Source organism: Mytilus edulis, chromosome 2 (genome assembly GCF_963676685.1).
Source record: "Mytilus edulis chromosome 2, xbMytEdul2.2, whole genome shotgun sequence".
Taxonomy (NCBI): domain Eukaryota; kingdom Metazoa; phylum Mollusca; class Bivalvia; order Mytilida; family Mytilidae; genus Mytilus; species Mytilus edulis.
Window position 1 is genome coordinate 35,589,299 of NC_092345.1, and position 15,805 is coordinate 35,605,103.

General features: G+C 35.3%; 1 protein-coding gene across 1 annotated transcript in view; it reads left to right on the forward strand.

Moving 5' to 3' along the window:
* Nucleotides 1–3,747: 3,747 nt before the first annotated feature.
* The window catches only part of LOC139512064 (contactin-like), a 35,458-nt gene continuing 23,400 nt past the window's right edge, over nucleotides 3,748–15,805 (forward strand). The window contains exons 1-4 of the mRNA XM_071299383.1: nucleotides 3,748–3,802; nucleotides 5,167–5,261; nucleotides 5,727–5,812; nucleotides 7,587–7,738. Of these exons, the coding sequence (XP_071155484.1) occupies nucleotides 5,250–5,261; nucleotides 5,727–5,812; nucleotides 7,587–7,738 (250 nt within the window). The 5' untranslated portion in view covers nucleotides 3,748–3,802; nucleotides 5,167–5,249. The remainder of the gene's footprint in view (nucleotides 3,803–5,166; nucleotides 5,262–5,726; nucleotides 5,813–7,586; nucleotides 7,739–15,805) is intronic.

The following is a 15,805-nucleotide window of genomic DNA, read 5'->3' on the forward strand; positions in this document are numbered from 1 at the left end:
CTTTCTCAACGTTTCCAGAAGAATAAATAAAAGAACTACTTTAAAAAAAAAACCGTATATTAAGAAAAACTCCAAATACAACCTAATTACTTCTGAACCATCTGTTTTTCATCGATATAGAAAAAATAAAGAGATGATGTTTGACTACCAAAGAGTCAACTACATGTTCCATAAAAGACCAAAGAACACGAATGCAAACCACTACAGACAACCGTACAACCTTCAACAATGAGCAAATTAGTTTTTAAAGACACTGTGAAACAGAATGAAAAAATATCATAGCAAAATATTTTCCTCCAAATAAAAAAATAACAACAACTACTGTGACATTTTTTTTCCACCGGATCAAATTTCACCCTGATACAATTTTGCTTTACATATGCACTTAGATCGTGGTTTTCACCTTATCAATGGATGTGACACCATCGAAGGCAATGACTGCCAGCAATCAACAACAAAATGTTTGCCATTAAGGTCAACTAGTTCTTTTGGGCTCATTTTGAGTTCTGTTTTGTACCTTCTGATTTTGTTTCTGTCGCATACAATACAGTGTGTTAAAGCAATTAAGTGGTTTAAACTTTAGTGCTTCGTATGTTTTTTCTGTAGTCGATTCTTTGGCATTTCAGGATACGGCAAACAGGATTGGCATTATTCTGTCTGCCATGACATTCATCGATTTGATTAGCAGTTGACGTTGTAGCTGTAATCATGTCTCGCAAATGAAGTTGCAGAGTCAAAAAATGTTGACGTTGCGTTGTCATTACATATTGATCTGGCCATGGATGGTCATCAATACATCCAATCTACCTGAACTGTTGTTGTAAGGACAGTAAAACGAGTTTCTGACGTGAAATTGTCTGAAAACAGCACGTTCACGTTTTCTTGTCTCCAATATTCTTATGGTCTGATTCAGATTTTCATTGCTTAGTCTCAGCAATATAGAGATGCAGTATTTTTATGAGCGTGGGTATGGATCAGAAGAATTGATTCTAGAAAAAATAATCGCCAAAATATGTGTTGAGTTTCAAAAATCCGTCAGTATATTTTGTTACTTTCTTGTATGCTCTTTTTTGACCGGGCCCTATCAGGTGGTGTTACATCATACAAAGTTTATCCGAATCATTTTGCAAGCAATTATAGACCTAGGGCCGTCTTAAACATGCAGTGAGGGGATAATTTGTATGCCCCGTGTTGACGGCCTCACGACGAAGTGGCCCTAGTAAATGATAGAAAACATTTCTCTACCTCAGGAATAGATTACCTTAGCTGTATTTGGTAAAAAAAAAATAGGAATTTTGGTCCTCAATGCTCTTCAACTTCATACTTTATTTGGCCTTTTAAACTTTTTTTGGATTCGAGCGTCACTGATGAGTCTTTAGTAGACGAAACGCGCGTCTGGCGTAAATACAAAATTTAATCACCAATTTAATCCTGGTATCTATGATGAGTTTATTTTCTCAGATACCTTTCTTAATTGTATTATCAAGACTGTTGCTAAAACGCGTCCTATTGTCAAAATATGTCAGCTCTCGAGTGGCTTCGCCCCCAAAATTACAACTCGGAAACAAAATTCATTACATATATATTTGTTACTGGAATAGGCTATTATCGTTTGAAGACGACGATGGATTATGATCGTTGCACAAACAATTGGTGTAGTGACACTAAAGATATTTTCACTGAACTTAATATGTTACATTATTACGAAAGTAGAACAATGGTGGATTTAAAATCTGTTGAACAAATTGTACGAACTTATTACAGTGATATATGGAGAGAGTCCTTGATAAATAAACCAAAGCTACGATCTTACTTAAATTTTAAAAGAAACTTCGAACTAGAGCACTATGTAAAACTAAATCTTACGAAACACGAGCGATCTGTGCTAACCCAGTTTAGATGCGGGATATTACCGACCAGAATTGAGACTGGTAGATATATTGGGGAACCAGTAGAAAACAGACTATGTCGATTTTGTAATTCTCAAAATGTTGAAAGTGAGCTACATTTTCTTATAAACTGCACATTTTATAATGATATCAGACAAACTGTTTTTAGCGAGATATTAATGGTGCCTGACTATACGCAACTAGATGAGCAGGGAAAATTAACATTTTTAATGGTGAACCATTCAAGGAAAATAGCTAAATACTTAGCAGCGTCACTTTTCCGTATATCTATTTTTAACAAACAGTTTACTCTAGTTAACATTCTTAAACTTTTTCACAAACTTAAGATGAATAATATATGAACTTTTACAATCGTTAATTCTTAATCTATAATTATCAGTATTTAAATTTAAATTGGCAATTGACACGTGATATTAGAACATTTATATTGAACTAAAAGTAAAAGGTGACTTATTGGTCAATTGGGCCGGGTGTATTATATATGTAATTATATTTTGTACAAATTTATATATTTATGCTGATTTACACATGTCACTATAATAAACAATTTACTTACTTACTTACTTATATTTACAGACCTTCGAAATAAAAAAATAAATAATTATGTTATAAACCTTTTGAATATAATGCAAATTTCAAATACAAAACTTTCAAATTTGCAAAACTTGTCTAATGACAAAAAAAAAGCAAGTAGTCATTCCTCATGAAAAGAATTATACAATTATACGTAATAACTTCTGAAAGTGACAATAAAAAACAAAAGAAAAAATATCTTGTATAGTCTGATAGTCGAGAAGTTAGTCAAGTTTTAATAGTTTACACTCATAAAAATGCACAACGAAAACGCTGTTTGTACAAAACGATGGTTTAAATTAATAAATAAAATAATCATTAGTTATTTGAAATTATCCTAACTGTACCTAATATATAACTCAACTATAAAATCTCCCAATAATACAAGTAGCCATAAAAATGAAAATTCTCATACTTCGATATAATTTATTACTGCAATTCAGTTGTAAAAATTGTATGACAAAAATGACGCATATTTCCGTATTCCTGATGAAATCATGGTATATTTTGAAATAATTTTCATTAGTACAAACTGGAATTAACATAGTTTATCTGTGCATTGATAACAATGTTTCCCCTTAGGTAAGTACATGTTATAGGAATATTTTGGAATTTCATTAAATTCTCTTTATTTATTGATAAGATGTTTATTGTGATTAAACATACTCGTGTTTATGACTAAAATGGACACTACCGCCAACACTTTGCATTTGTGATATCATAAAAAATAATGGAATGATCAAATGATTATCACAGTCAACAAGTCCAGCTTTATAATTCTTAATCATTTAATTTCTAAGTTTAGTAATGTCTTTATTTTTTTATCTTAAAAAGTTGAATTACAATATTTTACTATTTATGTCCAATAACATCAAAAAAGGGGGTTAGCATGTGATGGTGATATCGATATGACGAATGTTACAAATTCAGAGTACTAAACAAGCAAAACCCATAGTAAGCAATGGAAATAACATGTCTATATATGCTAACTGGTTTTTTTCGTCAGTCTCAAAGTTAATTATCGAAAAAACTACAAACATTCACCAGGATGATTTTCTTAATTGGAAAATGTAAATATTGTAAACAAAAATGCTTTATTCAGTTGTGTACACCACTGTATCCCGACCACGTGCGTATCTCAATATGTAGCAAACGCTGGTAAACACTCCCGAAAACATAATACTAGTAATGTCTTACATTCACTTTATGTTTTGAATAAAATTGATAAAAGTTTAATGAAATTTTGTGTCTTAATTCCAGGTTTTTACAGGTCTTTATACTTCATGGTTTTATATCATTCACAAAAGAGCAAACCTATAGTAAGTAAAGAGATAATACATGTTTCAATCATGTTCACATTTAATTCGGTTGTACAAAAATACTATGATATTGCATGAAAATGAAATAGAACATTGCTGATCTGCGAATAAGATCAGACTTACTAAGGCGTTGGTCGTTATAAAAACAAATTCAGAAATGATTGTAGTAACTATGACTGTGTTCCAGACCTTACCCTTCAGTCGACACATGCAATCTCTTGATGTTGCTTCTACTTATTACACACGAAATTTAGAAATAACAGCAAAGATTTAGAAGAATTCACTTTGAGTTCCGGCTAAGTGATTCGGTCAAGCACAAAGAAGGGTTCATATTCATATCAAATCAACATGACCTCGTCCTGAAATGCAAGTAATATTTACACTTGATAATTAAACACTGATCAGAACAATTCACGTTATTATTACTGATAACCACTTGAGTCCAAAGAAGAGCGACTATTCGGAAATTTCCTAATAAGAAAAACGTTGGCACCAATGGGATAACGGTTGAGAAGTAATCAGCGTATATTTCAATGTATCGTAAAAGGTGACAATATTTCAGATGACTTCATAAAAATGATTGCTTCTAAATTTCTTATTCTGGTTCTTATGCACATGGGTATATTTGTATGAATCAAGTTTACTTTATAATTTTTGGCCGAGTCAACAGCTATATATATTTGACATTTGATCAATGTTGGTACATGTATAGTTATACAAAAGTTGAATCAAGACGTCAGAATTTTGAATTTCTGAGACATCTTTCATTCACTATTTGAGGTTTGAATTTACTTTCGTTATGCCCAAAGTGTGTTTAAATCTAAATACTTTATTGTCATTATTGTGCATACGACGATAGCGCATGAATACATATAATTAATATTTTAAAACAAAGGTCATATGATAAGTCCCACTTTGAATTTACACAGTCAATTCCCACATGTAATAAACATATATCTGTATGTGCCACTTTCAGAGGTAAATGGAATCGATTTCATAGACTTTTACCCCAAAAAGGTTTCTTGGAGTTACATTTTTGTTTCAAAAGATAAACGAGGGTTTTTGTAAAACATTTGGAATATGTTCTTTACACAACTGTGATGTTTGAGTAACTATTCTTTAAGAGTAATTCGTTTATATTGAATTTTATGATTTAAGGAAAAATGTCAATGTTCCTACTAATAAAAAATCATCGGTGATTTGTTCATCAAAGTTTGTACAAATGATCTTAATTCCTGTCCTCATTACCAGTCAAGGCAAATTTCAATCTGAAAAGAGGGGTCCATGAATTCCTTTTAAAAATAATGAGCATAGAACACACAAAGAACGGCATAACATATCCAATTCTTACAAGTTTGTTTCAGATTGTCCCGATCCATGGGTTACTTTTGGAGGCAGTTGTTACAACTTTGTCTTTTATCCAACAAACTATTATCCACAAGCTAAAATGACTTGTATGGTAAGTACATATTAAAGACTGATACTGTTTTCTTTAATTGATAGCACCGTTAAGGTTGATTTAGATTTTGATACATTTGACGCGCAGTGAGAATTTTAAAATTGCAAGTAAGAATTACATTTAAAGTAGAAAAACGATGAACCTTCTAATGACTCATTCATGTGTTTTAATATATAATACTTTTTGTAAATTTATAGCAATCATGAGGTTTATTTTATTACGAAACTGTAATCGTAAGATTTAAGATTCTTATTTCACCTTATTTTTATTAATGAAATACATTATGTACGAAACCATATGAAAATAAAAATAATGGGGATAGGTTTTATAAGGGACACATGACCTTTAAGAAACAAAATTACGACGTTTTTTTTCTGATTGCGAAAGCTTCTAATTTATTTCCTGAATTGGTATAACAACAGATATGCATTGAACTCATCATCGATATCTTTGTTCTTTCCACAGATGGATGGTGCTGCCTTAGTAAGTGTAAACACATTGGTCGAACATCAGTTTGTTAGTCAGTGGTTAATGGCCAATGACCCTGCAATGTAAGTAATTATCGATGGCTCCTATATGTTCGTTCTTTCGATTCGTTATATTTTGCTATCTGTAATTTTTTTTTTTTTTTAGGTTCTGTATTTTTGTTTATTTTTGTTTGGTTTAGCTCTTTTTAGCTCACCTGGCCCGAAGGGCCAAGTGAGCTTTTCCCATCACTTTGCGTCCGGCGTCCGTCGTCCGTCGTCGTCCTGCGTCGTTAACTTTTACAAAAATCTTCTCCTCTGAAACTACTCGGCCATATTAAACCAAACTTGGCCACAATCATCATTGGGGTATCTAGTTTAAAAAATGTATCCGGTGACCCGGCCAACCAACCAAGATGGCCGCCACGTCTAAAAATAGAACATAGGGGTAAAATGCAGTTTTTGGCTTATAACTCAAAAACCAAAGCATTTAGAGCAAATCTGACATGGGGTTAAATTATTTATCAGGTCAAGATCTATCTGCCCTGAAATTATCAGATGAATCGGAGAACCCGTTGTGGGGTTGCTGCCCCTGAATTGGTAATTTTAAGGAAATTTTGCTGTTTTTGGTTATTATCTTGAACATTATTATAGATAGAGATAAACTGTAAACAGCAATAATGTTCAGCAAAGTAAGATTTACAAATAAGTCAACATGATCGAAAAGGTCAGTTGACCCCTTTAGGAGTTATTGCCCTTTATCGTCAATTTTTAACCCATGTTTCGTAAATCTTAGTAATCTTTTACAAAAATCTTCCGCTCTGAAACTACTGGGCCAAATTAATCCAAACTTGGCCACAATCATTTTGGGGTATCTAGTTTAAAAAATGTGTCTGGTGACCCGGCCATCCAACCAAGATGGCCGCCATGGCTAAAAATAGAACATAGGGGTAAAATGCAGTTTTTGGTTTATAACTCAAAAACCAAAGCATTAAGAGCAAATCTGACAAAGGGTAAAATTGTTAATCAGGTCAAGATCTATCTGCCCGGAAATTTTAAGATGAATCGGACAACCCGTTGTTGGGTTGCTGCCCCTAAATTGGTAATTTTAAGGACATTTTACTGTTTTGGGTTATAATCTTGAATATTATTATAGATAGAGATAAACTGTAAACAGCAATAATGTACAGCAAAGTAAGATTTACAAATAAGTCAACATGACTGAAATGGTCAATTGACCCCCTAAGGAGTTATTGTCCTTTATAGTCAATTTTTAACAATTTTCATAAAATTTGTAAATTTTGACTAACATTTTCCACTGAAACTACTTGGCCAAGTTCATTATAGATAGAGATAATTGTAAGCAGCAAGAATGTTCAGTAAAGTAAGATCTACAAACACATCACCATCACCAAAACACAATTTTGTCATGAATCCATCTGCTTCCTTTGTTTAATATTCACATTGACCAAGGTGAGCGACACAGGCTCTTTAGAGCCTCTAGTTTGTTGTTGTTGGTGTTTATTTTTCCTTGGTTAAGAAATGGAACACATAGAACATCAGTAAAGATACAGAAACAATTTTGTTATTGACGTATTATAGAAACACTTGCTGCATTTAGCGGAATAGTTAATATAATTAAAGAACATTTGGTACATTAACGATGAAATTGATATATTGTAGGAACAAATGACATATCAGCGGTACACCCGATACATTTTGAAATACTTGTAAAATTAGCAATATGACACATTCAAGAAACACTAGGTGCATTTCAATTCAATCGGTTTCATTTGTTACAGGAGCTGAAATTAAGAAATACACTACATTATCAATGAATGTTATTGATACATTTTTGTAGAAACACTTGGTACACCAGTGGTTTTATTGATGAAGAAACACTAAAAATGAAATGGGAGGGTGATGGTATGGATATTGAACCTGGTTTGCAATATTGGTTAAACAACGATCACAAAGATAAATCTGGTGATCATATTGTCTATACTTATGGCGGTAAGTGTTGCTACAGTTATCATATCGTCTGTATCTATGTTGGTAAGTGCAAAGTACAGTAATCACACTGTATTTACTTATGGTGGTGAGTGCTGATTACAGTGATCATAGTCTATACTTTAAGCGGGAGGTGCTGATTACAGTGGTCATATACTTATACTTAAGGCGGTAAGTATTGGTTCGTCTACAGTGATCACACCATCTATACTTATGTAAACGTTGATTTATTTTCCGTGATCCAACCTTTTATCTATAATATTCTATATTATATTCCAAGTCAGAAATATGACAGGTTTTATGCTGAGCTGGACTCAACTAGTTTAACCAGGTGACTGTATCGCAATTTCGTCAAATATATATATTAAAGAACACAACTTGTTTTGGAAATTGTTATTATGAAATTCCACCAGAAAGGATTCCAAAATAGTCAGCATTGTTTGGTAAACTAAAAGAAATAAAAATACAATATTTTACCATGTGTACGAATGAAATATGAACGTTAAATACAAACATGACAAAGCATTGATCGAGTCAAAAACGAAAGTAGAATTTACAGTTCATTTCTCGGAAATAAATAACTTACAGTTCGAATGCCTTTATAAATCACTTATCCAAATTAACGGAGTTAATCAGATTAATTTATCTCAGTTTATGAAAGAATCCAATGTACTTGACAGTGGTATGTCTCGATTTCCTCAGAAGGTTAATAGTTTTCCATTTAACATGTGTTGAAATGCTGACGCGGACGGTGTCACAGGAATTAAAGCCGTCAATAACTACGGTTATGTAAGAAATCGGTCCAGTGCTATTTGTTCCGGGTAATAATGAAAACATATAATAACATTGAATGTGGAACAAAATACTCCCCGTCTGATGTCTAAATGATATCACTATTTCAAATATATTACACACTTGAATATCTGACTATATAAATCCAAATTATATACATAGAATTACACAGAGTTGTTCTCTACGAGAAGAATCATGTCCACGATAGGTCGTGTGTAAGTTGTAGCTTTTCCATTCACGATTATTCGCACTTCTGCTTTTCGGACATGTTCGTCAGAACTTTCAAATGAGTTCACTATAACTCCAACGGGCTATTGGGTACGGCAAAGTTTTTTGTCCTTTATAAGAATGACGTCTCCTTCGATGAGATCACGGCGATCTTCGGTCCATTTTCGTCGTTGTTGTAGGAACGGCAGGTACTCTTTACTCCAACGGGACCAGAAAACACTGGCCAGAGACTTACACGTCTCCATTCGGCTAGACATAGATCCCGTTTGTCGAATTATCCAAGCTGATCTGAGGTTAAGATGTAATCGGTCTTTTGTGTCAATAACATAGCTGTTTTTAAGATTAACGGATTCTCTGGATCTGTCGATACCGGTACCAGAGGTCTTGAATTAATTATTGCTAAAACTTCTGCCATGAACGTATTTAGCACGTCATGCGTAAGACTCCTTCCAGCGGCGTTGATAAGCATAGACATCAAGTATTCTCCTTGCGATACCAATCATTCTTTCCCAGGCTCCACCCATGTGGGACGAATGTGGCGGATTGAAGATCCAAGTTGTACCAGAATTGTACAGGAAGTTCTTGAAAGGTCCATCTTCAATGTTGATTGAGTCAATCTTTAAATCGTCGATTGCTCCAATAAAGTTTGTACAACGATCGATCGGAAAATCTTCACTTGACCTCTTATATCGGCGAATCTTCTGACGGCGTTTATGAAGGCTGAAGAGCTCATTTCCTCCATTAGTTCGATGTGAACAGCTCTTGTCATTAAGCATGTGAACAGAATCGCCAAATCAGACATAATTTGATGCTCAGTTTTTCCTCTGAGTTTGCGGCATGTCACACATTTGTGAATATTAGAAGAGATCAAGCGTTTTGCCCCGACGATCCAGAATCCTGCGGATCGAATAGCTCCATCTGTGAATTAGCGACCTTGATGTTTTATCTTGTCATGGTAGTGTCGGACTAATAATGTCGCTATATGATGGCGTCCAGGGACGATCAATGGTTTCTTTTCATGGAGGTTTAAGTCAGATTTGACAATACGGCCTCCTACTTGTAATAGTCCTCTTTCGTTCAAAAACGGATTGAGGTTAGCTATTGGGCTCCGCTTGTGAATTTGTTCCTGACGTTTTATGCAATCAATTCCATTTCCATAAACGTCATGTTGTGCAGATATTAGGATGAATTTTTCGGCATTCGAAAAATCTTCCAGAGAGGTCACTGATGCTGCCTTTTTTGACCCGTGTAAACTGGAGAAACGTTCTAAAAAGGCTATCGCTCGCACAAGTGATGTCCAGTTGGAGAATCCGTTGAATCTATCAGTTCCGATACCTTTATGCTCAAGTGTGGCAAATGTTTTTGCAACATTAACAGTTGCACGGATTTCTCCATCTTACTCTGGATCTATTAGCTGATATATGTCCTCAGAGTTCTTCTGTTCTGAGGAAAGAAGTTGTCTTGGTCCCAATAACCATTCACTGCTATGAATGTCGTGGGCTGGTACGGACCGTGTCCCCGAATCTGCGGGATTACGGTTAGTTTGTACATAATTCCATTGAGTTGGAGAGCTAAATTTCCTTATTTTCTCTACTCTATTGGCGACATAGATAAAGAACCTTCTTGTCTCGTTACTTATGTAACCTAAGACCATTTACTGTCTGTGTAGAATTTCACGGTGTTTATGTGTAAATCTAAATTATCCACCATGGTTTGGGTGATCTCAACTGCTAATACAGCAGCAGATAGTTCAAGTCTTGGAATAGTGGAGGCCACTTGTTGGTGCAACTTTGGCTTTTCCCCAGAATAAACCCGATGTTTGGTTCACCACTACTGTCGGTCGTGCGTAGATATGCAACGGCTGCTATGGCTTTTTCCGATGTATCAGGGAAGACATTTTACTCCTTTGTTGCGGTTTTGCTGAGAAACAGCACGTAGGTACGAGGAATGCGTAATGTTTCGATAGCAATTAGAGTATCTCTCCATGATTTCCACTCAGTTGCAGTCTCATCAGAGAGAGGTTGGTCCCAATCGACGGTTTCTGATACTTTTTTCCTTAATAGGAGTTTCCCTTGAATAATCACCGGAGCAAAAAATCTAAGAGGATCGTAGAGACTGTTTATCGTTGATAAAATTACTCTCCGAGTGATCAGTTTGTTTTCTGATGATAATTGAAATAAGAAGTTGTCAGTGTTTACGTCCCAGCTGATTCCAAGACTACGTTGTAGGGGTTTGCTGTCAGATTCTAAGTCTAGATCCTTTAGATTTGAAGCAAAATCACTGGCATGAAACGCAGACATAACTTCCGCAAAATTAGAGGCGAACTTGTGAAGCCGTAGGTTTCCATATTTTGCTAATGCTTGCTGTGTGTCCTTCATGAACTTAATAGCTTCCTCTTTGGTAGAACATGACATAAGACCGTCGTCGACATAGAAGTCTCTTGTAACGAAGCTAGTCACGTGACTGCCGAACTCTTGTTCTGATGCCTGAACCGCTTTTCTTAGTCCAAGCGTAGCAACGGCAGGTGACGGACTATTTCCGAAAACATGAACTCTCATGCGGTATTCGACAAGGTTCTCTTGTAGGTTGCTATCTTTACTGACTTTTCTGACTACAAAACAGTGAAACATGTGTTGAACGTCTGCAGTCACTGCGACCATTTATTTCCCGAAATGCAGTAGTATTCCCAAGAGATCATTGGTCAAGTCTGGACCTGTTAGCAGGACGCTGTTAAGTAATACTCCGTTACGTTTGGCGGAAGAATTAAACACACCCCTATCTGATCGGGTTTCTTCGTGTCATAAACACAAAACAATGGTAAATACCAGCACTCCGCGTAGTCGTTCAACGATGGAGCGAGCCTCGTGATTATTGTCTAGAATCTCTCTCATGAATGTGAGAAAGTTTTCCCGTTTTACTGGGTTTCTACTCAGACTGGCGTCTAACATATTAGCACGATGAAGAGCTTGTGGTCTGTTGCTTGGCAATGACTGTCTTGTTACTCGAAACGATAACGGTGCTACCCAACTTCCTTCTGTGTAATTTTTCTCGGATGTCAAACTTGCTTGTGCATGGTTGAAATGTTGACGGTTGTCCTGTTGGTAAAATGTTAGTAATTTTGACGTTTAATTCATAAGGTACGTGATGCTTGTTAAGGTTCATCATAACAAATGGACAAATATGGCCGTATTTTCACCTCAAAAACCACTCTGTGTACAGACTTACCTGTGCTGTTTGGAAAGTTTTAATGCCTAGCATCCACTAGATATATAAAAGTTAAATGCATTTTGTGTTTAAGAAAGATAAAATCTTTCTTGGTTTTTGATGGGCATTTTTTTCCCTTTCTGCAGAAGGTGCTAAAATAAACAAACACCTGAATTACTTTGATACTGTCCACTCACAGCTGACTCCGATAAACTCTTTAACGCACCTATAGTAGTGAAGATACCTCTTGTCCATGTCAATTAAGGTCAATCAAAACAATACAAACCGGTTTTTTACCTGAGGATGCATCTCATAGTTGTACCACAACTTAGTTAATTTTCACACCTTTTCCATGAAGGAAAAAAAATGCCCATCAAAATCCAAAAGAGATTTGATCTTTTTGAAACGCAAAATGCATTTAACTTTATCATATCTAGTGGATGCCAGGCATTAAAACTTTTCCAACTTCACAGGTAAGTCTGTACTCAGAGTAATTTTTGGCATGTTAATACGGCCATATTTGTCTGTTTGTTATGATGAACCTTAATGCAAGTCTCTCCTATCACTACCCAACCCAATATCAATTGTTGTGCATATGGAGTTCTGGGTGGGCCTATGCGCTGGTCAAGGACGTGATGTGCCCCATTAAGGTCTCTACCAATTAAGGGGACGACCATTTGATATTCGAGGGGGAGGGGGCAGGAGGATTTTGAAAATAAATAACTCAGCTTTGATAATCACAAAAATAAATGGTTTGTTCTGTGGTAGTTTGAAAATAAATTACCTGACTTGCAATGTATTGAAAATGAATAACTCAGCAGGTCTAATCGAAAATATGAGATGGCACCAGATTCGTCATAAGTTCATCTTTTTCCCAAAAAAAATCGTGAAACACTTCTCAATTTTTTTAATAATAAAAGTATAAATATTATTTAAATAATACTTGAAATGTCTGAAAATTGGTTTCATTTAACTTGAGTTTTATTGTCTCAGGAAACCTTACCTCACTTTTATTTTACCAGGGCCGTAACTACATTGAGGCAAATGCCTCGTGTAGGAAATTTCCTAACCAAACGGTTGTCTCCATATCAAATTGTGTTCAAGGCGAGTGCTTTGCAAGAAGTAAGTTCTGTTTTCCCTCAGACGCAGCCCTGATTTTTCGGGATCAATGTTTCTTATTTATTTGTCGTTTGTTCATTGATTGCCCTTCTGTATTCTTTTAGTGTTGCATTCCTTTTGTAATCCAGTAATTTTAATTTGTTATGATCTTGATCGTGAGTTTAAAAAAAACCAGAAGCCACAGACTTAACTATGTGAATTCCATTTTTACTTTATCTGACATACACATTGGTCTTTTGATGTTGTCCCTAGAGTCTTACACTGAATTTATACATTTTGCTTTGAGACCAAAATATTGTCAAAAAATTATTAAAACAAAACTTGTATTTTCAGATTATGAAAGGGTCTTTGGAACACCCAGAAAGCCTGATTTTGCATCATTTGTTTTATAGCTTCTTGTGCCTTCAGTGGCTGCAAAACCCTTCAAAAAATATTTGCCTCGCTCCGCTTGGTCAAATATGTTTGCCAATTCTTTTAAAAGAGGTTGGTTACAACCAAACTTTAAAGCTATGTATATATGCAATACATGTATATGCAGTTGGGAATATAAAAGATTCATTTCTGCAGAGGATGATGATTAATTCTGATTAAATGGTACATAATGACTTGACTATACATGTATTATTTATAATAAACAAATCATTTAAAAATTGTATGTTTTCGAATATCATAAATATAGTTGTGAAAATGAATAATCAGTCCCTTGCTTTAATGAAAATGAAAAATCTTGCTTCAATAGTGCAGAAAATGAATAATCTGTCCTCTTAGTTTACAAAAATAAATAACCGATCAAAAACTAATCCTCCCGCTCCCACCCCCCCCCCCCCCCCAGAATATCAAATGGTCATCCCCTAAGAGAAGAATTTGGCAATTTTTCTTTATTGGTGGAATACTGCCTCTGAGTTCTTTTACATGAGGGTGATGCATTGTTACTTCAGGAGTAGGTATTTCATCCCTATTACTGGGAATATGATCACATTCAATCAGTACAGACAGGTTAAATTTATCATTACCATTAATTGATTCCATGACGTAACCTCTTCCTCTTTTCCCGGAAGTGACAACTCTGCCAGAGCATGTTGATAAAGTATATCTTTGACGTCGAAAAGATTGAAGAATTCGGGCGATGCTAGTCACCGGTTGCTTTGGTCATCAATGATGGAGTACATCCGGATAACTTTGTCCTGGTTATCCTTGTGATAAACATTCGCAGGTAGTATTTTAGCACAAGATTTCCCGCTATATGTATCCTTACAGATCTCAGTACAGGTAGAGTAAACTGACGTTTACTTAGTTTCAGCGGATTCTATTGGCTCCCCGCCGTAGGCTTGCTTGGGTGACCTAGAATGAGAACTTGCAGGTTGCTGTGGTCTAGTAGTGTGAAGTGCTGTAGTGTGTTGTTTGTTTCCACATTCTTTACAACTTATGCGTGCATTGCAATCCCGACTCCTGTGTGTGGTAGAATCGCAACACTTGTAACAGACATTGTTTGGTTCTAAAGACCTTTGCGTTCCTCTATTGACTTGGTTCGGAACGCTCGATATTCATTTAAGGAATGCAAATGTATTGTGCAGAATACAAAGACCTTGTTTGCTGGAGTCTCCAGATTGCTATTCAACCGCTGTTTAATGAGCACCAACTTTAGTCTAATTATGGTGGAAAGTGCAAATTCATCTACAGTTATCACACTGTCTATACTAATGGTGGTAATTGCAAATTCATCTACAGTTTTCACACCATTTATACTTATGGCGGTAATTGTTGATTCGTCTTCAGTGAACCCAACGTTCATACTTAGGGCGGTAAATGCTGATTCATACACAGTTATCTCACCGTCTGTATTTATTGTGGTAAGTACAAATTCATCAATAGTGATCACACTGTCTATACTAATGGTGGTAATTGCAAATTCATCTACAGTTTTCACACCATCTATACTTATGGCGGTAATTGTTGATTCGTCTTCAGTGATCCCAACGTTCATACTTAGGGAGGTAAATGCTGATTCATATACAGTTATCTCACCGTCTGTATTTATTGTGGTAAGTACAACTTCATCAATAGTGATCACACTGTCTATACTAATGGTGGTAATTGCAAATTCATCTACAGTTTTCACACCATCTATACTTATGGCGGTAATTGTTGATTCGTCTTCAGTGATCCCAACGTTCATACTTAGGGCGGTAAATGCTGATTCATATACAGTTATCTCACCGTCTGTATTTATTGTGGTAAGTACAAATTCATCAATAGTGATCACACTGTCTATACTAATGGTGGTAATTGTAAATTCATCTACAGTTTTCACACCATCTATACTTATGGCGGTAATTGTTGATTCGTCTTCAGTGATCCCAACGTTCATACTAAGGGCGGTAAATGCTGAATAATATACAGTTATCTCACCGTCTGTATTTATTGTGGTAAGTACAAATTCATCAATAGTGATCACACCGTCTATACTAATGATGGTAAATTCTGATTCGTCTACAGTGATCACACAATCTATGCTTTTGGCAGTAAGTGCTGATTCGTCTTCAGTGATCCTAGTGTCTATACTTATGGCTGTAAGTGCTGATTTATCTACATTTATCCCATCATCAAGAGACCAAATACCTAAATATGTAAATCAATACAGGTCACAATATACAAGAGTTTCAATAACGAGGAAAATCCATACCGTATTGTAAGCAATAACGGACACCGGTGTTAAAAGTTAAGAAT